At 42.2% G+C, this 25,047-nt stretch overlaps 1 protein-coding gene across 1 annotated transcript in view; it reads left to right on the top strand.

Moving 5' to 3' along the window:
* Positions 1–25,047, top strand: part of lrba (LPS-responsive vesicle trafficking, beach and anchor containing) — a gene marked incomplete at its 5' end in the record, with an annotated part of 183,053 nt that overhangs the window by 77,329 nt on the left and 80,677 nt on the right. The window contains one exon of the mRNA XM_083909541.1: positions 10,385–10,551. Within this exon, the coding sequence (XP_083765667.1) occupies positions 10,385–10,551 (167 nt within the window). The remainder of the gene's footprint in view (positions 1–10,384; positions 10,552–25,047) is intronic.

The raw sequence follows: 25,047 nt of genomic DNA on the forward strand, positions 1-25,047 counted from the left end.
AATATTAGCCCTGTGCTAGTCGTGACTCTCCTCACACACACTGAAGTAGTCTGGATCTCTTGGCACACATCACTAACCAAACATTGTGTAGCGTTAATTTATCCCTGCCCCCTGAAACATAACATCTGCCCCCTCCTCTTCCGACCAGTCCTCAGCACAAATGTTGCCATTCACTGCCAGGCAAATTCTATCCTGACCCTCGGGCATCCCATGTTGCCCCCTGTCGCCCCGGTCCAACACCGCTCTATTCCCCCTCCTCTGCTTTCTCGATCTCACCAAAAATAATTTCCTGTCCCGCCGAGATCCTGTCCATTATACTCCCACTGGGGGTGTATTTTGCCAGTGACAGGAATATGGCATCCTCCCCTCTCTTCCATCCGTCCCTCCCGCATTTTCTCAGGAACCTGCCAGTACTAAAAGCTGCAGACAGACCTGAGAGGTGCGAGTCTGAAGGGCTGACTGTGTGAAACCTCCCCCCCCCCAGCCCTTAGCCCCCACTTTGTAGTAAAATGTGATTTTTTTTTCAAAGGTTCAAGGAAGGGTCTCTCTTACATTTCGGCTAAAGTAAAATTCCCTCAAGAGCGGTGAAAGTCAATCAAAAAGGGGGGGGGGGGGGCAAAGTTTTGTCGACTATATGTTTTTGCTCTACTCCCCGGTACGGGCTCGCCTCTCTACGTGATTGGCACCCTGCTCCTCCTTATTACTCGCTCTGCTCCTGAGTGTCAATCATTTTTTTACACAGCATTATCTGACAAGAGCGAACCTCATTGTTATCAACACGGACCTGGACATTGATTTAGTTCTTCCAGGTTTGACACCACGTCATTTGCTCCTTAAAGCTCATAGAGTGGTCCTGTTGCACATATATGTGAGTTATGGAGGTCTACTTACATACATTAACTTGTTTTTATGGTCAAAAACCTCCTAGTTGCTGTAAACGAGCCTATAGAAATCTGTCTTTTCTGACGCTGTACTGAGCCGCGATATTTCAGACATAAATCTCACCCCCAGAAGACAGACTGTGTTGTGATTGGCCAGCCAGCGTAGGGCCTTCCCAACTGTCTTGTGATTGGCCAATACCCAGAAGTGACATATTCAGCACACCCGCTCTCAGAAGCGCAGCTCCCCCCTCTGGAACAGTGGATGCGCTGCTACTCATTATCAAAATATTGTTTTAACAGTGTTTGAAAATAGCTTTGTCACGACTCCCCGCCGCAGTCCCTTTTATGACTTTGACCCGGAGTCAGACCCAGAGTCAGAAGACACTGTCGCTTGTGAAACACCTCCACAATGGTTTTTTTTCAGAATACATCAAAGCGTTCACAGCAGTGGCCGAACTGTTTGTTTCAAACGTTCAGGGCTTCATAAACGAGGTAATGTCGCAGATATACACCCAACAGCGTTAATTGGAACCTCCGGTCTAGGTCCGCTTTAACACACTATGCCTTGTATCAATTTTTGAATCGAGAATCGTTTCAATCGAGAATAGTATGAATCGAAACGGTTGAATCGAGAACCGATTTTGAATTGAATCGTGACAAGGATTCACATCCCTAATATTATGTCAGGATAGACACACAGCCTCAATTTTGCCTGAAACGACTCTGCGATTCTGTGTCGATCATGTGACAAGCTCAGCTGATCCATCCCTGCTCTGTTTTTCCGTCAGCGTATTTCAATTTTTAACCCTGAATACTCTAGTTTGGAACATTGTACCATGTTTTCCATCCATTGTATTCCGTTTTTGTCTGTTTTTAGTTGGCTCTAAGCTGATTTTCATCTGTCGTCCCTGAGCAGGAAGCAGAGAACAACATTGTACGAGACAGTCAAACGGCCTAATGAAAAGACATTACTCAAACAGAAACCTTTGCCACAAACGTAAAACACGTCACGATGTTAAAAAGACAAAGCGATAACACATTATTCTGGAAAATCAGCGGCCATAACAACATTAAAACTTTTAACCTCATATCTTCTTATACAGATGTCAGCGTTATAGACATAAAGCATAAAAAAAGGGCAGAAATAAGAGTGTAAACCTTTCATAAATTGTACCACAAAAATATGAAATAAATAATCTCTGCATGCTGAATAAGAAAGTCCAAATGACTGACAACCAAGGACGAGGCATCTGCTGTTTTTCTGCTGATGACTCTGCCAGCTGGGGCGGAAGGTGGAGCGCTGTTTAGAACCGATGCCTCACGGCAACAAGGTTCTTTATCTGAATCTTGCTCTTCTTTTTTTTTTTGTGCAGAGTTTACACATTCTTCAGCTATTTCAGCTTCCTATACCACACTCCAAAGACATGCAGATTGGGGTTAGGTTCATTTGAGAATGTGAGAGTGAATAGTTTGTCCCTGTATCTTGAAAAAGTAGAGTTTTCAGATGGGAAACCTCAAAGGAGAAGCAATATAGGTGATGTATGGATGCTCTCTGTTAGCTGTGTGTACCCACTGCAGTCACACTTGACATATATACGTTTATTAAATACTCTTGTGGCTTTTTTGGGTCAACTTGAACACACTATTTGAAGTCTAGTACGGTTTCCAAATGAAGCTGCTGTATCTCTTACATTAACGTATTACTCGCCAGCTGAATACGACCAATACAAAGCTATAACTTTTCATTGTTTTTGCATTTTCATTCGAAAGTTGCTCTTTGTTCGCCAGTTTTCCAGGCCGTTCTTAATCAGATACCCACCCGCACCGACCGGTTTGGCAATTGAATTCCCTCACTTAAATGCGGTTATTCCCTCAGTGACCTCTGCGAAGAAGTGAACCCCTGATAAGTCCTGGTCTGATATTGCTGTATTGATTTTTTTTTTCTTGCTTCCATCCTCGCTCAGCCTGAGCCTCCTGAAGCCAACGGTTTCATTTTGCAGTGCCACAATAAAAATAACAGGCCAATGAAACATCCCCCCCGAGGGCGGGGGTGGAGGGTTTTTGAACTAATTTTTTCTGCTCTGTCCCATTTTTTTAAAGCACCGTTCCCTTCTATTGTGTTGTCGTTTTTGCGGAGGACCAAAATAACACCACAAAATGACTCATTTCGCCTGTCGATTTTTTTGTTTGCAGGTTTGTCACACGGCACCGATTTCCCCCGCCGCAACGTGATCTGTATCTTCCTTCGCGATACTTTATGTGGGAAAGTTTTATTGCGCTCGAAAAACAGTAGCACCAGAAAAGAGAATAATTCAATGCTGAAAAACAAATTTATGTTTGCTCCTTGTCAGAGTTCATATCCGCAAACGGGCTTTGATAGAGGACTCGTCTGATTTATATACCCGTTTGCTTCAGAGACGTAACATATGCTTTCTCTCTCTCATACTGTGTCTCTCCCGTTCTCACTCACACTCTCACTTGCTCTCTGTGGGACAGAATTGAGTTATCTTTGGCCCTGAGAGTAAGTTATTACAGTGGGCGTGGGGTGAAACAGAGATGAAGATAACTAGGGGGAAATCCAATTACCTTTTAGGGTTCTCTATCTAATAGGATCCTTAATGTGAAGGAGATCTGCAGATCGGATGCTGCTGCCCAGCTACAGCAAATGATAGACTCTGATATCTTTCAGAGAGGCAGGGAGTAGAGGCAGCCCGAGAGATAGAAAGGAGGGGAGAGAAATCGAACTCCTTCTTTTTATGGGGCTGTTCATTAGGGATGAAATGTGGTGGGCTCAGGGGCACAAGGGCAGATAAGAAGGTCTAGATAGTGAAGAGGGAGCAGCACTCAAGTCATTCCTATTCTTTCTTACCGTTCCCTTTCTGCTAAATCTTCCTTCCCCCCCCCCTTTTTTTATTTTTTCAAATATAACCACTGTGCTGTTATATAAACTAATTGAATTGACTGTCTGAGAGATTCTGTAGAAGCCAGACGACAGCGGCTAATTAGTGCCTGGCGTCATTGTCTTCCCTCTGCTTTGCTTGTAAAACGATCCGGCCCCCTTTCTCCCCACGTTAATGACATTAACATTGAGCTGATGCCCGATGTGCTCTGCTATCACAGCACTGGGCTGTAGAAACTGCATCACCAGACTGCCTGAGCATCTGAACTTCACAGGGAGTGACGCTCTCCAAGCACGCTAAGCTCTGCATGTTAAATTTCTGGTAAATTTCTATGGGAAGTTAAGATGGGGAATTTTGGAAATATTCCATATTGGAAGCTTTCCATGGGAATTATGGCTATTAATGGGGATTTAGGGTAATGTCGTCGAAATGTATCATATCCAAGCATGAATATGAACTAGTGCTTGGCACGTTAACGCTAACCACTGTTTGCGCATGGCGTGTTTCTATGACGACTGACTGGAAAAAGACTCGCATGACGTAATCTTTTGATGTCAAGAGTTCCATTCCCTCTGATATCGCGAATCATATCGCAATCGCAATTCCTTTTGAAATAGTCGCAATTAGATATTTATTCAAAATCGTTCAGCCCTAATGTTTTTACGTACCGGAGACCAGACACCGTTTACCAGTTAGCTTCGTTAGCTGCGTTAGTTCGACTGTAGGCTAATACAGTCGAACTGGCGCGGTCAGTTTATTAAATGAAAGGAGCAGTTTAGCGTTACTTTCGAGACTCGACTCAATTTAATTAATATTTTTTATCGGGAGTCACGTAAACATGGAAAGGCGCCACACGCTGATGTGCGTTAATGTTGACGCCGTTAACGTGCCCACCGCTAATATAAACATGTCATAAGTAAACATACTTGCAAAATGATGCAATTAAAAAAACACGTTGAAGACCGGTCCTATATTTCCCCCATTATATCATCAAAACACATTTAGGCATGGCATGGATATTCAAGAGTACTTGAATGGCATCTGTTTGTTTTAGTCAAGATTATGCTTTTAAAAATATACTTTCCCCAACTATATTCAAGTTCCCTGTGAAGAGCCAACCTTCAATTTCAAAAATTCCCAGTTTATTCCCTCAAATTCCGGTTAATTCCCATGAAAAGAGGCAGCCGCCTGGACAAGATGACTCAAAACAGAGAGTCTGGAGAATCGCAGCTCCCAAAGGCTATTTAAACACCCTCCTGCAGCCCTCTGACTGATAGCTGCCACTAACTGTAGGCTGCTGTCGTGTAGATTCCATGTGTGAGCAGGGTTGGATGTTGGGGCATCTCATTACGGGGTAAATCTGCTGTCTGCTGAGAATGAGAGGAAAATTGAATTTTGTCTTTGCCTTTTGTGGCAACAACCAAACAAGGATAGGGGAAAATTTCACACACTGCGAGGATGAAAACCTATGTTTTTGCTCCTTCCTCCTTTATTGTACAACATGGGTTGTTTCAGTCAAGACACAAGGAAAAAGAGAAGTCGGGTACAAGAGGATCGTTGGGGAACGCTTGGCTCAGTCTTGCTGTCTTGTCAGCGTAATGAAGTCCCCAGGTACCCGCTCTGCAGCTCCCATTATTATGTTAGACCGGCTAGCCCTGGAATATGACTTTTCTTCTTTTGTTTCATTCTGACACAGTCACTGGGCGAATGTTGTTTTATTTTATTTATGTTTTTTTGAGTATCTGAAGGTGAGCTCACAATTCTGAATAATAGTTTCCATGTCACACAAAAGCATGGCTTTTTGTACATTTACAACAAGCCAAAATGAAACCTTTTTGCTGGTAAAACGTATTATTTTGAATAAATATTTTAGTGCTTGGTGCGTCAACTTAAACGCATGACGACTGACCGGAGAAAGACGCGCGTGAAGTCATGTTTACGTGCTGCGGAACCGTTTACCAGTTATCTCCGTTAGCTGCGTTAGCTCCTTTAGCGCAGTTACCGCACCTTCAGTCAAACTGGAGCGGTCTGTTTATTAAAACGAAAAAGGCAACACTACAAATAACCAGCGTACCTGTGTACTGTGTATGTGTGCCTCTGTTTTTAAAGTTTAGTGTTACTTTAGAGACTCATTATAACAATAGTTACCGGATTCCAGTTAGCTCTGTTAGCTCCTTTGGTGCAGTTAATGCGCCTACAGTCGAACTGGAGTGGTCTGTTTATTAAACGAGAGGAGCGCTACAAATAAGCTTCGTACCTGTGTATTGCATTTGTGTGGCTCTGTTTTTAAAGTTTAGCGTTACTTTAGAGACTCATTTTAACAATCGGGATTCACGTAAGCATGGCGTCATACGTGTCTTTTTTCTGGTGGAGAAGTTAACGTTGACGCGTTTCCATGGAAACGTGCTGCGGCACTGCAGTCCAGGCACCGTTTACCAGTTAGCTCCGTTAGCTGCATTAGCTCCTTTAGCGCCGTTAGCGCACCGACAGTCGAACTGGAGCGGTCTGTTTATTGAACGAAAAGAGCAGCGCTACAAATAACGCATATGTGCCGCTGTTTTTAAAGTTTAGCATTACTTTAAAGACTCATTTTAACAATCGGGAATCACGTAAACATGACGTCACGCGCGGTTAGCGCTGTTAACGTGACCAGCACTAAAATATTTATATTCACATTCAGTACGTAGTCTCATGCCATCCCACAGGATTCACAATTTCAGGGTTAACAGTCATTCCCGGCTTCATGTATCTTCCATATGGTCATGTCCTTCTCTTCATTTGACTATTTTTCACCCCCTCCCCTCGTCGACATCGATGATTTTTCACGTGGCATGACCTTGAAGCTGAACTGGGAGTCATCGCTCGAAAGATGGCAGCAATGGTAGACTGATGTTAGAGAAAGGAGGGCGTAGTTTTTGCAAAGACGAGAGGTTTCTGGGCAGAGGAGATGAAGAGGCTGCCAGCCCATAGTGACCAGTCCATTAAAGACAAGCCACAAAGAGGAGGAGTGTGGGGGTTGAAGAGGAGGGAGATACTTTGATAAGTGTTGCGCCTGCGTTAACCTTGATGGCTGCGAGCAATGGGCTGATGCCAGCAGCATGGATCTGTTTCAACTGGATTAGATTTTTTTTTTGCTCTTGTGCTTGAAGAGAGAAAAAAAAATCAATACTTGGGAGTGCGGCATGACAGGGGCATCATTTCAGAATTGAAGTGGCTGTCAGGCATTGTCATTTGGTGACTTTTGTTCGCCATTGTACTTTTAAGCCCTCATTTTTCTCTCCCTCCTCTTCCTTTCACTCGTTTCTTCCCCAGCCCATTGTCTGAATTCCCCTGGTGACATTTTATGTTGCAATTTGAAAACTGGAGGGCAAGAGATCAAGTGCAAGAGAATCTCTTTGAAACCAATTGGTAGACTGGTTCAGCATCTACTTTTGTTTATATCCCCCCCCACCCCATCCTCCTTTCCTTTCTCATTTCATCCTCTTGTCTCCGTAGACCTCCAATATGTTCCTGGAGGAATTTATTTGTAGTGTATTTGCATTCTCTGATACCAGACAAGGACGAGCCTGATGTCTCGCCTTCCGCTGGACAGTTTTTTTCTGCCCGTTTGTAAATGAAACCCTCTGGGAGAGCTTGTCGACGGATGTGAGAAATTGGAGATTCTCGCCGAGCGATAGCCCAGCCATCGGAGAGTGTGCAGCCTGATGTGCCACCAGTGTCAAGAGATTGCAAATGAAGCACTTTAATAACATCTCTGCTGGTTTTGTCCCCCCCCCCCCCCCCTTGTTCTGAGACAGAACTCCGAGACCCTAGTTTTGTCAGTCGGTGCGTTGAAGGCTCGCTGTGGAACGACAACACCGCGAGGCCTCCCTCTGTCACTCTAATTGATAAACATAGGGCTGATATCTTGTAATGAGCCTCCATTCTCCAGCCTATTATACTGGTTAACCCTCTCAACCCGCAGAGGGAGAGGAGGAGGGGGGGGGAGCCAAGGCATCATCTGACAACAACTACAGCATTTAGATAAGGCTGACATTGGTGCAACAGCACCACTGCGAAAGTCCTCTCCTTGTTTCCTGTGCTCGTTATTTGTAGGATCGGCATAGCAGGAACACGAGCGAGTGGCAGTGATGACCACAGCATGCAGTGTTTAACATTTTTATTCTGTGCCTCAGAATAAAGCTCAGACACGATTAAAAATACATTTTAGTCGTAATTCTTTGACGTGTTTGTAGGTGTGTTGCCATTTTCTACCATTACGCGATTGCCGTTCTTTCTACTCCCCCCTTTCACTCCTCGCCCATTTCCCTTCCAAACTCCAGCACACATCCATATTTATTTATTTGAACCGCGGATGAATTGCGGGAGACACGGCTCAGTGTAATTGACTCGATTAATGCCAGCCATTATCATTTCGTCTTCACCAAGCTGTCTCCGCCGGCAGAGCAGGCGTCCACGCAGGCTGACCCTGTCAGCCGGGGCCTTGTAATGGAAGGTGCTGCCCATGATTACAGTGTCGCAAGTCATAAAGGTCTCACTGCCAGCGAGTTGTGCCCTGGTGGCTGTCTGCTGCTAACAGAGCGGAATCTGTCATCTCTTTTTTTTCCCCTCAGCTGTTCTCTTTTAGCTAAATGGAAGTGGCGAAATCTGAGTCTTTTTCCGGTCAAAATATGCATCCCGACTGATTTAGTCTCATGTTTCCTCCACATTCTTCAGAATGGAATGAAAGAACAGTTTTGTTTGCTCCTTTTTCGACGTGTCTGTCCTTTTCCCCCCCGTCAGTGGACCCTGGATGGAAGCGGAACAGAGACGGTGCCAAGCATGGCGAACCGTCAGAACATAATAAGTCCTTCATAATGCCCAGTTGCACATGGCTCTGACTTCACATCAATGGAATGACCCCCAGAATTAACAGTGACCTGTCTTTTCCACTTACGTGCAAACCCGACTTTAAGTTGTAATGGCTCGACTTATGTGTTCAGCTGTTTTTTTGGATTGTTATTATAAGGGTAGAGTCTGTGAATTTGGACTTTTCTCCTTGCGTTTCGACTTGACTTTGGCTTTGGATTTGAGAAAAGCCCATTACGGCATGGAGGGCCGTGTTTGGGTGTTCGGGCAGTCTCGACACACAGGTGATGAAGTGTTTGTTTATGGTTATGAGTGCGAACCCTAGCACTGTTGATTAGTCGCTCAGACCTAACATGTCTCAGATGTAGTCATTTGTAGGCCTGTTCAAATGATGGAAATCTATGCAGGCACTCTATTTTGAGAAAATTAATAATTCTTATATATCTGTATAATATTTGTCAATCAAACATGATTTAAATGTCAAATATAGTCGTTTTTCTTTCTTCAATAATGCAATATCGAGCGTAACTAGACATTTTAGACTCTAGAAATCAATGCTCTGACTCACTTCCTTTGGTCCGGCTTTCCTCTGTGTCCCATTCCTGCCTCCCTTTACCTCCGCTGATCAAGATTAATGGCCATGCAATACACACACACACACACACACGAGCATGTGCACTCTTGAACAGTGAAAAGCAAAGCCTCCTCCTGTTTAAAATCTGAAACATTTACACAGCAATCCCTCTTCATACTCTCGTTACTTTGCCGTTTGCCGGGGTCACTGTGATAGAAGGTCAAGGCCCAATTTAATGCCACACAAAGAGACACAGATTGATAATTAAGGTCCAGCAGCCTGCAGAAAAGCCCCTCTAATGTGATTTATACCGATCGATTTCCTGTCAGATATGAAATGTTGCTGTTCAAATTGAAGAGGAGGACCCATTATAAAGTGCTTTAGTGGTAACTTTGGGAGAACAGGTTGCATTCATGCGGCCGTGCATCTGGGTTAACACTTAATGTGCAACTGTTGTACCACTGGGTTGGTTTAAAGTTAATTTGATGAAGACAATAATACACAACCATTAATAATTAAATGTGTTTTCATTCCTGCGTCCGTGGCGTGCACTCAGAGCTTGTGGAAGGAAACACAAAGGCACCGTCGCGAGCGCGGTGATCCGTATCAGCGCGAGATACGCGGCTAATGTTTCTTTCTTTTTTCGTCCTTGTGCTCACTTTCAATAAGACGCTCGCTTTGAAACGGGTTCTTTTTAAAGTCAGCCGCCAGCGCCGCGTGAGCTTGGAAGTTAAATTGGTTGTGAAATAAAGATAGGAAATCACAGCGCTGTTTCAAATTATAGCGCCGCTCTTCTCAGGAGGTGTTTTTGCTTTCGCCCGTCGCTGCTGCTGAGTTCAAAGGCCTATTCCGATAACAAATTCCGACAGAGAAAAATGTCCTCTCTGTGCATTGTGGGTATCGTGTTATTTGGTGCGCCCGGAGGGCATTAGTAAATACATGTCCACTGTTATTAATCAAGATGACAAGAGGGCAAAAATTACCCTATGCTTTTCATTTGCTTCTGCTCGTGGTTGAGGTTCTTTATGTGAAAACATTGTTGTTTCTCTCTATAGATTTTTTTTGTCATATAAATGAATCTTATCGCTTTATTTGATACATAATTCTGTTTCTCCTGCGATGCCTTCACTTACAGGAGTTAAAAATTTACCTTTTCTTTCCCTCTCTCTCTTGTTTCCCAGTCTAACTGTGCCCAGTACGCGGCCGACAAGCGAGACGAGGAGAAAATGTGCGACCACCTTATCCGAGCGGCCAAGTACCGCGACCACGTGACGGCCACGCAGCTCATCCAGAAGATAGTCAACATCCTGACCGACAAACACGGAGCCTGGGGAAAGTCTTCCATCAGGTACAAAAACTAAAAAAAATTAACTCCAGATCAAAAGAGGTGCAAAATGCTTTGCTGGTGCTTTCGTCAAAGAACCAGCAAAACTGTTTTCAGCTGTGCTAACATCATTGCACAAGGGTTTTCAAATCATCCAATAGCCTTCTAACGTGATTAGCAAACGCAATGTACCATTAGAACACTGGAGATACACCTATGTATTCCACTAAAAAAACAGACGTTTGCAGCTAGAATAGTCGTTTAACAAAGTATAGAGTGTATTTCTGATTCATTTAATGTTATTTTCATTGAAAAAAAGGGCTTTTCCTTAAAAAATAAGGACATTTAAAAGTGACCCCAAACGTATCTACCAAACCATTGTATGCCATTAAAAAAGTATAATTTAATGTGTTACTCATTCACACAATCTAGAAAAGCCTTAAATCAAAAAATGTTGTGTCTGTCTTAATGAACATGCTTTATATAGTATGTCATTTTCTCAGTATCAAGCAATATTCAAACAATTGTTACGCCTTTAATCTCATCCTAATCTCCATCAATGCCGCTGTGCTCATGACTTTGATTAAATTTAGATTTGCAAACCGTGGGTCGAATGATGCATCGGCTTGGGAGAGAGATGAAAGCCATTTAAACAGCTCCACTCCCGTTAAGATCTGAGGGGGGGGAACCTTATCCTCTGTGTTTGTTTCGGGCCAAATAGGCGGCGGAATCCAATGCAGCTATTCCCTAATGACGCCTGTTTGTGCAGGTAGTGTGTAATGGTGAGATGGAGAGACGGCCGCTGGCTCATGCTTGTTAGACTGAACCGACTCTCCGGAGACTTGTCTGGCGAGGGGTTAGTTTGCTATTGGATCAGGAGTCTATCTTTGGCTGCCTTTGTTTTCCTTTTATTTTGTGCTATCAAGATGCCGTGTATCGTTTGTCATTTCTCTTTCCTTTTCTCGATCCAATCTCTTCTACCTCTTTTTATTTACCTCCATGTGTACTCAACGCAATGGCCGTGCTGTTTACTATGGAGGTTGTGTTCCACAAGCTCTGGCCAGAAAAAAAAGTCTCCCATTACTGGTCCTTTTATGCTGTTGTGCTATTGATGGTTTTCCTAATGGCTGCCGATGGGTGCAGGGAGCCATTGGCACGGGGCCTCGGGAGTGTAGCGCTCTTTTAATAAATCACAATCAGTCGTGTGCCATTACATCAATATTTTCGGTCAATTACTGTGAAGGTCAGGTGGTGCAGGCTTCGCACCACAGCCCCTTGGTATGTGGGCACTGGAGGAACATCTGGTGCTGCAGAGGAAAAGGGAAAAGACGAATAAACAGAAACTGAAAGAAAAAAAAAAAGGCACACCTGCATACCTGCAGGCATATCAGTGTAAAAGCTGTTCTTTCTATTATTCCACACGTACACGAGTAAAAGTCCTGCCTGTAAATAAGAACAGAGTGGACACACAATGAAACCTGCAACCTTTTTTCCAGCTGTGAAAATGAAATCCAGGAGCACAAAGACAATACGCAGCTATGATTACGACTGTGTAAAAATCCAAACACCGCCTGCGCCTGCTCCACGCTACGCTATAAAAGCGTAATTCCCTGAAGTTTCCATTCAATAAAGACTCTGAAAATGAAAATATTATTTTCTCACAAGCTGATGGGAATTGTTGTTTCCTCACTGCAGGCATCTAATATCTTCTGACACAGTGTGACCCGCCTGAATGCAATTTGTGTCTTAATATCCAGCTTACAACAGCCGTGGCCTCTTGAGAAAAGAGGTGTTAGGTGATTTTTTTTCTTCCCCCTTTCCACTCCTTGGATTTGTCTTGTTTTGTGGCTCCCTCCCTCTCTCTCTTTCTTTTGTCTTCATCACAACACACCAATTTCTTTTCCCCTTCTGCCGTTATTGTCTCACTCTCTACTTCAGACACCGAACGTCCAGAGAGGGTTTTCTTTGACCAGAGTGTCTGTCAACTAGTGTCAAGACAAAGACATGTCTCCATGTCGGACAGATAGGGCGACTACCCTGTCCATCCATGTCTGTGCATGATGCCTGTCCCTGTGCTTTGAGACTCGGGCGAACAACATGATGTCTTCTCACGAGGGGGTTAAAAAAAAGTAAATGAACAGGTAGCAAGACGGCAACAAATGAAACTACCGGCAGTTGTCATTTTCTTTCCACCCCCCTCCTCCTCGTGTCCTTTGAGCTCAGGTCCACTGAGCATCCAGACTGCGGCGGTGCTTATTTGGGTCAGGAATCATCTTTCACGTATATGACACCTAGACAAAAAGTGGACGGACGGAGAGAGGAGATGAGGGCAGATGATGGAGAACACCAGCTCGCTCAGTCTCTGGGGACAAGCACTACTCTTCTATTTTTCCCCTCTCTCTCTCTCTCATACCTTCTCTTTATTGCATTCTAATAGGCTGACTAATGTACCATGGAAATTCACTCTGGATGGAGGGAGTGAGGAAAGCATATATATATATAATCTAAAAAGGTGACTGCAGCAGAAAAAGGGTTGAGTGTGAATCTGTGTATCCAGAGTACAATCCACTGATGCAGTCTGTTCCAGGCAAATTTTTTTCTTTTACTCCCTGACATTTACTGCTTTTTTCTTTCTTTAAAGCGGGATCAGCATCCTCCACCCCCCCCCCCCCCTCCTCCATTTTCCTCTAATGATCCTCACCTACAGCTAGCCCCCCCCCCCCCCAAAAAAAACATAAACACCCCAAGCACTGACTCCTCTTCCCTCAGCTCCTCCTCCTCCTCCTCTCTCATATAAGCAACTCATTTTCTGCAGCACCGCTGCTCTAATGGACGCCCTTAGGCTAGAGGCTTCCCAGCCAAGGGACATCCATCTTTCGGTATGTCAAACTCCCGCCCCGGCGAAAGATCTTTGTGATGTGCACTCCAATTTTTCTTCAGTAAATCAAATCTTCCTTCCTTCAGAAAGACGAATGCTTTAGGGTCGGAGTGTTATAGAGAAAATCAATGCGGGCAAAATTGAAACAGTATGCCCCCGTATTGATCGGCGTCGCGAGATCGAAAAGGAACAGCTTTGTAACTGTTCCTCTGGACAGTGAGCTGACCTGTAATGGACAAACTATTGATATTAGCATTACTATTTTATCTCGTGCTATGTCATTTGGCCGGCGCGCTTTTGAGAGGAAGAAGCCGGGGTGGAACGTTCCCAGTTAGTCCTGAGGAAACTGATTTTTCAAAGGACACTGAATGGTGTCCACTCCAAATAGTGAGAATGATTTTAACATATTATATATTTATATTATATTTATTGAAATCGTTTGACTATAATGATGAATATTTTGTAATACACTGAATATAAAACGCGCTTTATACAGCAAATGTTTGCTTTAAACCCAATTAAACGACAAATACGAAACCAACATACAGCGAATAACCCAGTAACACAGTTTTTTTAGTAAAGAAAATATATATTTTTTGAGAATATTGTCAGAAAACACCCACAACATTCCAGAGCCTAATCCTACACCCTTTAAATTCTTACTTTTTTTTAACTTTACCAAATGCCCAAAGATATTTAATTTATGCCGATCCCTCACATCCAGAAACTACAACGCTCCAATGACTCATCACATTTTATATTCCTTAGCATTTCTTTATAAATATTAAATGTTTAATTCCATATGCTTTGAAATTTTAATTCGTATTAAAGCCATCTACAGTACACTATTATCATGTTTATTTCAAATGTAACCCTGAAACGGAAGTCGTAATCCAGACTATGTGGTTGTGGCGTCTCCCTGGCAACATAAAAAAAAGCAACTGTGCAGATACCATCACATAGTGCTGAATCCTGATTGGTCGACAGAGACACAAATGTAGGAATTTGAAAGAACAAAAAATAAATACTGTATATTAGTAGGTTAAGTAAAACCTGAGGATTTAATATAGGCTCGTTCCTTTGTTGCCTCCTAAATCCCAACACGACTGCCTGTTGTCCTTCCTCATCAATGATTAATTAATGCCCCGAACCTACCGTTGAGTTTTTACTCACTAAAGTGGGAATATTCACGTTGTTATTTCCCCCCCTGAATAAATGATTGCATGAGAAGCCGCAGCAGCCTGAATTATATCTCCTCGCACGCGTTCATTCCAGCCTTAAATCACAATTATGATACATAATACTGAATGTAATGCATGTGTTAAAGCCGAGGTCTGCGCAGCGTCTGCGTCGCCTCGCGTGCGTGTCTGTGTTTTTTATGGACACGCTGTGCATTAAGGTCTGCGCCTGGCGCTGTGCAAACGCAGAGCTGAAAAAGGAAATGGGGACCCCGGGCACGTCAGCGGAGATTATAACCATAGGAAACAAGAACATAACTGTTTAGAGTGCACTGGCTCTCGGAAATGCGCGACACGAGAGAGGGGGGGGCAGGAAGACAGGGAGAAGGAGAGGACGATGGATGGAACGGGGATGAGAGGGCGGGAGACATTTGTTACTGAAGCATCAAAAGTTTAGATGGAGACAAAGACAAGACAGGGACATTTTTTTTTTCAGCCCCTCCCACATCCTTTCCTCCAGCTACAGTGTACTTTATACTAAGCCATACAGATGAGTGATCGTGCAAATCTGTAAAAGGTTGAGCGAGGCTTGTTTGCTGGATGGGGGAAACTGCAGCTGCTGACTTATCTAACCATCTGATTGTCTTTATTGTACTTGGATGGAGAATAAACACTGTAGCACTGCAGTCCTTCCTGATTCTAATTTGTATAGACTTTTAAGACACACTTCTCGGCTGTCATTCCTGCTTTCTTAATGTCATTTGTACACAAGGACATAGGGGACATAATATGCTAAATCAACTTTTTAATCATTTAAATCCTTATATTTGGGACTATATTTGGAGGTCCTATCAGTCGCCAAAGTGTGAAAAAAGATGACTCAGTCATGTTTTTGTGGTCCTCAGTCTAAGTACAGGAGGTAAAACATGCGATGTTGACTTCCGCGCTCACTGCGACATCACAATGCGCTAAATTCCTGGAATTGTTGTCTCGCGGAGCTCCACTTTGTCAGTAAATCACGCGAGAGTGCTGGCGACGGCATCTGAAAACCATAAGTCCGTGAAAGGTTATATTCTTGGCTCCACAGTGTAGCACAGAGTTCTACACAAACTTCTAGCCTCAGAGGATTTATCTGTCCAGTGGATACATGTTATATATGACGGCAATGTGCCTGCTAGAGCCTGCAAATGATCACTTTTCCAAATGCTAACTGCTATTAGCTCCCAGTAGCCTCTGTGGCTGATGTCATTTCCTGTCCCTTAAGTTTCCTTTTACTTTTTTTTAAGGTGGACCTTTGCGATGGACCTTTAAGGTGGACCTAAAGAGATACTACTAAATAGAGCGTTCTGAACAGGGCTGTTTTGGCAGGGTGATTGAACTGCTGTGGTGCTTCATTCTTATGGTATTTTGACCAAAGCATGTCACAGACATGTTCATTAGGACACCAGGGAACTAGGTTAACTTGGAGAAATAAGATATAATATGACTCCTTTAATTTGCGTCTTAAATAGATTGTCTTTGGAAATACTTTTTTCCAAAGTAAAGGGCCTAATGTGCGTATCTTAACTGGTCGTTTTTTAACTGATTATGGCTTCTGGTTTGCTTATAAGCCACTTGCAGTCTAAACACAAACATGACCCGATGTTCTGAGCAGTGGCAGCTGGAACAGTCCTGCGCTCCCGTCTCATCTTGAGGCACAGACAGTTGTTTCCTTTAGGTTTCACGTCTCGACTTCTTAAAAACCAATTAGCCGTCGTCCGTCTGCCTCGATACCGTCCTAAACACACAGCGTAAACACACTGCATGCAAGAAATGCAAGTTATGTTCCATAACTGTAAACGAGAGCCTCTCCGTATCAAGCCTAGAGATCTGCAGCACCGAAGTCCTTAAACGGGTTTCTATCGTGAAACCCCTCCACGTCATTAATCACACGCCGTGACGTGTCTGGGACAGAAAAGTTGTGATGGCGGACAAAAAGGATGTCCCTTAAATCTCTGGGGGTTGTGGGGGGTGGGGGGGGGGGGGCTTGTTCAACTTTGACAGACGTGCGTTCCATCAGTTCCATAAAACGGCGGTTGCCACGAAAAGGGCCCTAACCGTGCTCGTCTCGCTCGTGGATATGAATAAGAATATAGCCTTAATGATAACATTTACCTCCAATGTATATACAGTACAGTGGCTGGGGCTGTAACGAATAGTAACAAAGTGTCACGTTGAAACATATTAACAGCTGATGATGTCCATATGTTAGCTTGGCTAAGTGTGGTGCAGTCTGAGACTCAGAAAATGACTCTCGGTGAATCCTTTAAAGGGATATATGGAAGAAAGCAAGCAAAATGTGTTACTTTACATTGTAATTATGGACTAGAATGTGTTTACAAGCATGCTGTGGATTCTCCTGGTGTTTAACCCTTGTTTGACCATTTGGCATGCGTACTTCTAATTATAGTAACTCCTAGACCGATTGTGATGGCATGAAAATTCAAAAACTATGGACTGACGCTCTGTCCAGGGCCCTATGTCAGCTGAGATTGCCACAGCACCCCGCACGACCCTCATGTGGAGGGTAAAGGCGTTGTAGAAGATGGATGGACGGTTAAAGGAAAGCGGTGAAATAGATTAATCGGCACATCTCAGTACCTTAATTCCTAAACGGTTGAATAACTGCCAGATATCGAAAGTGACAGTTATCTTGGAAAAAGGGGCAGAAGGACTCACTCATTGAACATACAACAGCCATAAAGTCAATATAAATCCAGGCAGCCTCATTATCCTGATGGTCAAGGGTGTTGGTCTTTGATTTCTTAATTTTATGCTTGTATTTACGTTGCGTTTTGCAACTTTGAACTTTGGTCTACTCCAGGTGTCTCAAACTGGCGGCCCGGGGCCCACATTTGGCCCCCCTGATCAATTACATGTGGCCCCCCACTTAATATCATGTTATAATGAAAACATGGCCCACGACCTCACCGTCTTTTAAACACAGTGTGTAGCTGATGCACAGCTGCCAGCGAGGTGATAGAATATAATATATGTTTGCTAGCAATGTCTTTTATAACAGTAAAAATACGACATTTGGTCATAATTATCTCATCATATACAACATTCAATTCCATATATAAATACGCTTGTTAGGGCCCGAGCCACAAACGGCAGTGGCCGAAACAGTTGTCCACAGTATTATATATGTAATTTAAAATAAATGTCTGTTTTTGATATTAATGCATTAATTTTGCATCATAAATAGTATTATTAAGTATACATGTGATATCATGATTCAATATTGTGAAAAGTTTTTTTTTTTTTTCACTTTTTTTTTTTTCTAGGCCGGCCCCCTCTTGACCACAATAGATGCGCATTGGCCCCCAGGTCATTTGGGTTTGAGACCCCTGGTCTACTTTGCAATGGTATAATTTGCAATTTTGTGGTCTATAGGATACTGTTAATATTGGGATGCACTAAGCAAGAAAAACTCTGCTCGGTAATATTCTTATGCAAAAAAAAAACCCTCAAAGATTTTGATTTTTAGTGAGGAGTGTTAGAATTGGTAGATAAATGACTGAAAGCCTGCTGCCAACTCGAAGTTGGAGGCTTAAATGCAACAGAAAACCATTGACGAGAATATTTCTGATATATTAACACAGCACTTGAAGAGCATCTATCCATGAATTACTGCCACATTTTATGTGCACTCTGTAGGGGGGTTAGGGCCCCCTACTTAGGTGTCATTGAGTTAAAGTCGGGTAACTGTGTTGCTTAAACCGGAGGTGAGAAAATACCAAGTAATTTTCCAGTTTCGCCAATTTGTGTTAACCCATTAACACCTCTCAGATCCCCCCTCCTGGTCCCTTTTAGACCCACCAGCGTTGTTCATCCTCAGCAGCAGCAGCAGCAGCTCAGAAACGTAATGGAATCCCTGTTTCTGAAGTATGAATGAAGGCAGCCATCCCAGAAAGACCAATTACACCATCCTGCCTCGCTGCCTCCACCGCGACTCTGTAGCAACTCTTCAGATTTATGAGTTTCATATACCCCTTAACAAAGTATATGGCCTTGGTCGGTGCAAGGTCATGATAAAAGGGTGCTGATCAATATCTGAATGAAAAGCCATTTGGGAAGTTTTTAGGGCTTTTTTTCCCCCTCTCCATCGCCTTTCACGGTGGACGCAATATCTTCTGAGTATCGATCGTGTGAGGCCAGTAGTTAGTCAAAGGCTATCTCCTTTGACTAACCCCTTTGCAGCGTGTCAGCCCCCCCCCCCTCCTTCCTTGTGATAGATTGGTATGCTTCTAGCCACTGTAATTACACCATGGGACCAACAGGACCATTTATTTTGCACCATTTGCCCCCCCACCAAAAAAAGAAGAAGAAAATCGCCTTTATCTTTCGAATCCAGCACTTTTCTTGTGCAACTAAAGCAGAAAAAGGACACATAAAACACTGACGTTCCCCCAGTATACTCGTAGATCTTCAGCTTTTATTTTTGCGGTCGATTCACTCCACAGCCTCCTCTTGCCTGAGCTCAAGTTCAGATCCGATCTTATGGAGTTTGATGTTGATCTTAAAGGCGCCATATGTAAGAATGTGGCCAAAAAACGGTTACTACACTCAAATTCAAAATACCAAGGTCTTTTAGGTTTCGCTTTCTCCGCCATTGTAGCTTAGACGTAACCGGCAACCCGTGGTTGTTTCGGCAGCTGAGACTCTACTGACTGCAATGACTGGTAGACGGCGGTAGGTGGCGCCTACTTGTTGTTGGTGAGTTCAGTATGTTATATGAACATTATTCCTGAGTCCCTGTGACATATAAGAAGGATTTTATGGCCAGTTTTAGATTTATTACATAATGCACCTTTAAGATATGATAAGAAATGATGTCGATCATATAGCAGGTCATTTTATGTCACAGGAATCAGGGAGGCATAATATTAGAAACCTCCATGCACTTATTAATCGATTACTAAATGAATCGTCAACTATTTTGATCATCGATTAATCGGTTTGAAGCTTTTTTTCATGATTAAAACAAGATTTCTGATTGTTTTAGCTTCTTAATTGTTAATATATAGTGTCTTTGCTCCAAATAACAAAGAAATCACTACAACTGAATCATTTTGGTTTGTGGACAAAACGAGACGTTCGAGAACATCGTTATTTCCAGGTTCGACAAACACTGATCAATGTTTTTTTTTAATTTTATGGACCAAACGGATTCATTGAGAAAATAATCGTTAGTTGCAGCTCTAATTAAGATTATACTTGTTGTTCTGAGTGTATATAGTCCAAAATATCAAATATCAATTCTTGTTATCAATGATCAGATTGATTGAGTGATAGCTAACACGGCCGATATAGTCAGTCCCGACTCGCGCGATCGCTTCGATCACGTCGCGGTGGAATTGCTGCACTTGCCACGGCCTCCCATGCACCATCGCTGTATAAGTGCTGTATAATGGGCACATAGCGGCGTTGATGGAGAGAGAGAGGAGGAGGAGGAGGTGCTCATGAATAGCAGACAGCCTTCGCTGGATGAGATTGCTTAGCCTTGCACTCCTGTTATGCGCCGGAGCAGAAAACACACATGTACAGACTTGATTTGTTTAAGTAAATAACTTGGACGACAGCTAAGTTAAATTTATTTTCCACTTTTGTATCATTTCATCCATTTTCATTTACAAAAATCTATATTTCACATATCTCCACAGTTGATTTTTGACTTGTAAGGTTAAACACGGTCACATATTTGTGTTTATATAAATGTGGAATGGGAAAAAAAACAAAAGTCCCTCGCCGGGTGCCCTGACCTTGAGCTTCTCCGCTGTGTTTTTCTTTCTTGTGTGTGCGCGAGCGGCTGGAAAACGCGGGTTACGAGTCGAGATTTGTCAAACCATTCAAGATCAGCTCTGAAAGCTAGAGGTCAGAAGATTATTACAATGGGCCCAGTAATGGCAGAATTATGCAACTCCGGTCCAGTGGATGCCCTCATTACCTCGCAGTAGTGGTGATAAATGGCCTTAAATGCATGTTGTCAAAATCATGGGGAAAAATGTGACTCTTCATCAAAAATACAGATGGTACCACTTCAGTGCTGCTGCTTCAGTGTAAGTCTGTATACACTATTTATTATGTCTGATGCGTCAGATAATATTCATGAAGCAAACACTGATGCTAACGTTTAAGATAATATATATAGAACAAAGAATAACAAAAGATGTCTGGCTGGATTGGGAGTAGCTTTATTATTTACAACCTAAACACAACACTTTTACCGCCCATGAAATGTGATATAATCAGTATGTAATTGTCTGCCTTTTTTTTTTTTTGTTGTTGGTGGATTTACACTGAGTGTAATTGCTGCTAATTGGAAGCTGCACACTAAGCCGGCGGTAATTAGGCCTTGATTTGCATTATCTCATTCGGCTGCACTGCATTGTGGGAAGTCTGTAGCTTTTTTTTTTTTGCCCGCCACCCCTTGGGAGCACTTTGATCCTCACAAGCTGCTGATGTTCCCCAAGATGCGGTATCACACACGCGCTCCTGTTTTTCAGATCGCGTTTTGAAAGCTACTGGGTAAATTGGAGTTAATTGGGAGGAGTGGTTGGTGCTCGTATTGTCCCGGTAATGAGAGCGTGTACATGTGTGTGTGTGTGTTGCTAGTAAATTCAGCGGAAAGGGAGTTGACGAGGTACCTGGACTTTGTTTCACTGTAGTGAATTTATACGCCCTTATACACTACCGTTCAAAAGTTTGGGGTCACTTAGAATTTTCCTTTTTTCATTGAATGTAACATAAAATTAATCAGAAATGCACTCTATACATTGTTAATGTGGTAAACGGCTGCAAACGTCTGTTTTTTAATGGAATATGTACATAGGTGTATAGTGGCCCATTTCCAGTGTTCTAATGGTACATTGTGTCTGCGAATTGCGTTAAAAGGCTATTGGATGATGAGAAAACCCTTGAAAACCCTTTTGCAATTATGTTAGCACAGCTTAAAGCGGTTTTACTGGTTCTTTGAAGAAAGCAAAGTTTGGAGGGCAAAATTATTATTTGGATTATTTCTAATCTTGTCAATCTCTTGACTATATTTTCTAGAGCTGGGCATGTTAACTCCGCTTACCACCGTAAACGCAGGCTAACGCACATTAACGCACGCTAACACACGTTAACCCGCGTTAACGCCCCTGATATCATGCTCACGTGGCGCGGCACTGTTTACCAGTTAGCGCCGTAGCGCGTAAATGCACGCTAACGCATGTTAACGCAAGTTAACCCGCCTTAACCCACGTTAACGCCCGTGATATCATGCTTACGTGGCGCCTCACCGTTTACCAGTTAGCGCCGTAAGCTGCGCTACCTCCTTTAGCGCCGTTAGCCTGCAGTCGAACTGGAGCTGGTCTGTTTATTCAACGAAAAGAGCAGCGCTACAAATAACCACCTGTGTATGTGTGCCTCTGTTTTTAAAGTTTAGAGTTACTTTAGTGACTCATTTTAACATAAACATGAAGTCACGTCCGTCTTTTCACAGTTAGTCGTCATGGAAACTCGTAATGCGTTAAAGTGCATAGCACTAATATTTTCTATTCATTTTGCAACTCTTGTGATGAATAAGTGTGAGTTTCAATAGAAAACACACACAAATTGTAAAGGTGACCCCAAACTTGTATAAGCCATATTCTTTCTTTATAATAAGAGTGTTTTTATTAAATGTGCGTTCATGCATGTATTGCTGATTGCACCATATTTAAACTAGACAGATGAAATGACTTGATCCTGTGATTAATAATAAGGACGGGTAAATATACTGTCATTCCAGAGGATAAGATGAAAATGTTGTCTGTGACCCTAACATTACCTCTGGTGAATTAACATGCACACATGTAGATGGTCCCCTGCTCACCTCATTGCAGAGGGACGGGATAAGCATTAATGCACATACAGAAAATCATTTCGGCGGCGACTTAATCATGCCAAACAATTTCAGCCGCGAAGGTGTTTGGTCCTGTTTCATTTTAATTTGAGCGCCGAGATACCAAGGGGAAAGCGATCGCTGCCACCGTTTGACAAAGAGCCAGCGCTCCGGCACCCAGTCCTCAACATGACAAATCCTCAATCTATCCCCGCTCTCCCGTTTCTTCTAAACACATGGTTTATGCAAATGGGAGCAAAATGATCTCAGAGATAGCGGCAATGTTTGAGCAATTTGAGGACTGCCAATGGGAACTGGCATTAATATAAAATAAGCAAGGGGAAGAAATCTATTCTGCATATGCAGGTCTCATTGGCTGTACCCACATTAATTTAGCCCGAAAGGTTATGAATGACTGTTTGTGCCAAAGTGCAGTCGCTTGTCGTGATATATGAAAGCATATTCACTCTGCATGTCTTGCTTGCAGTGATAAAGGTCATGTTATCATTTACATAATATCAAATGCTTTGAAGATAAACCTCTGCAAAAATAGTATTACCTTTACCTCTAGGTATTTATAATATTTCTGGAAATATTATATATAAAAAAATAAGATCAAATGTAGTATTATTAAAGGTTCTGTATCTCCACAGTCCCAGACATCTGTAGCTCTTCTAAAAGGAACATTTAGGAAAAAAAACTGATCAAGTAAACAAACTCATAGAGACCTTCATAGATCTGGAAATATGATACACATCTCAATGATGCGTTATATCGCAATATATTTGGATACTATAAGAAAAGGCGACCTAATGCCCTTATCCCCCACCCATTAAAGTCTGAGGCTTAACTACAACACAAAAATACTGTTACGAATATCTCAGATATACAGAAACAGCATTTCAAATATAGTTTACCGTATAGTATCAAGTAGGGCCAAACAATTGTTTGAAATTTCAATTTCAAATATTTGAAGTCAAAATGTTGTTTTGCACAGATTTGCACATTTGTAATCATTTTAGATGTGTTTTTCCAAAATAAATTGGCACAATTATGTAAAATGTACCATTCCCTTTAATATCATAAATGGCAATTTAAGTAAAAACAAAATAATCGTAAAACCGACATTTTATGACAATGTTATGTGGCGAGATTTTTGTCCACATCTTTTACCTTTTTTTTGGCTCATCCCAGCCTGTCCCAAATCTGATGCATGATTTGAAAAGGAATAAAATGTGTTTGTATTATTAATAGCAGTATCCAATATCAGGTTGAAACCAGCATCAGCAACAAAGAACCATTTAACTGCCAAAAAAAAACTAGAAGGCGTCTGCCTGTGGACAATCCTGTCTGATTGGAAGTTAATGGATGACAATCATTTGTCCTTGTCGGCTCATGAACAGTTGTTGCCGTTCATAGCGGCAGCGCTATCAAACTTTCAGGACCCGCAGACGCGTTCAAACCCGGCCGTTTGGGAATGATAAGCAGCATACACATAACTACTTATCACCGTAATATGTGATGATTAATAACCTGGATCTGGATTGTTTATTTACGTCTTTTCTGTGCAATTGGTTTTAAGATTATACAATGAGTGAAATAGGCTTGGAACTAAGAAACTTAATATAAGAAATACATTTATATATGTATGTAGGTATATGTGTGTGTGTGTATATATGTATATATTCCTGTGTGTGTGTGTGTGTGTGTGTGTGTATATATGTATACATATATCTGTGTGTATGTATGTGTGTATATATGTATACATACATCTGTGTGTATGTATGTGTGTATATATGTATACATATATGTGTGTATGTATGTGTGTATATATGTATACATATATCTGTGTGTATGTATATGTGTATATATGTATACATATATATGTATGTATGTATGTGTATATATGTATACATATATATGTATGTGTATATATGTATACATATAAATGTATGTGTGTGTATATGTGTGTGTGTATGTATGTATGTATGTATGTATATATATATATATATATACATACATGTATGTATGTGTATGTATATACGTATATACATATATATATATATGTGTATATGTATATGTACATATTCACATACACACATATGAGTTCTACTGATCTTGTGGTGCTTTAACAACAGTTTCATTTGGAGTAGGTTCAAATGTTGTGATTTCAACCATCAAATGCATGCGTCTCTTTTCGCTTTTTAAAGACAGTATTATTGTAGATGACATAGTCGATGACTCGTCCCTTCAGTTTCCAAATAAGCGTTACGTTATTCCAGAAACACACTCGCTTTCTGTCTCCAAACAGTGACACGCGCGGACTCAGCTCTGTTTTCACATAAACGGACCATCAATTTAAGCAATTAAAATCTACAAGAACCCAACAATAAATAAAACATCGTCAACTTGGCGATGTGTCAGTGCTTAGCGTTGAGTTTCGCCGAACAGTTTTTGTGAGCTGATTAGTCAGCGAGAGGAATCAGGGTGCACATAAAAGGAGGAAACCTGAGCTTACTCATCCTCCCGTGTTGGTAAACTTCCCCCGCAGAATT

The sequence above is a fragment of the Microchirus variegatus genome (genome assembly GCF_963457635.1).
Source record: "Microchirus variegatus genome assembly, chromosome: 23".
Lineage (NCBI taxonomy): Eukaryota > Metazoa > Chordata > Actinopteri > Pleuronectiformes > Soleidae > Microchirus > Microchirus variegatus.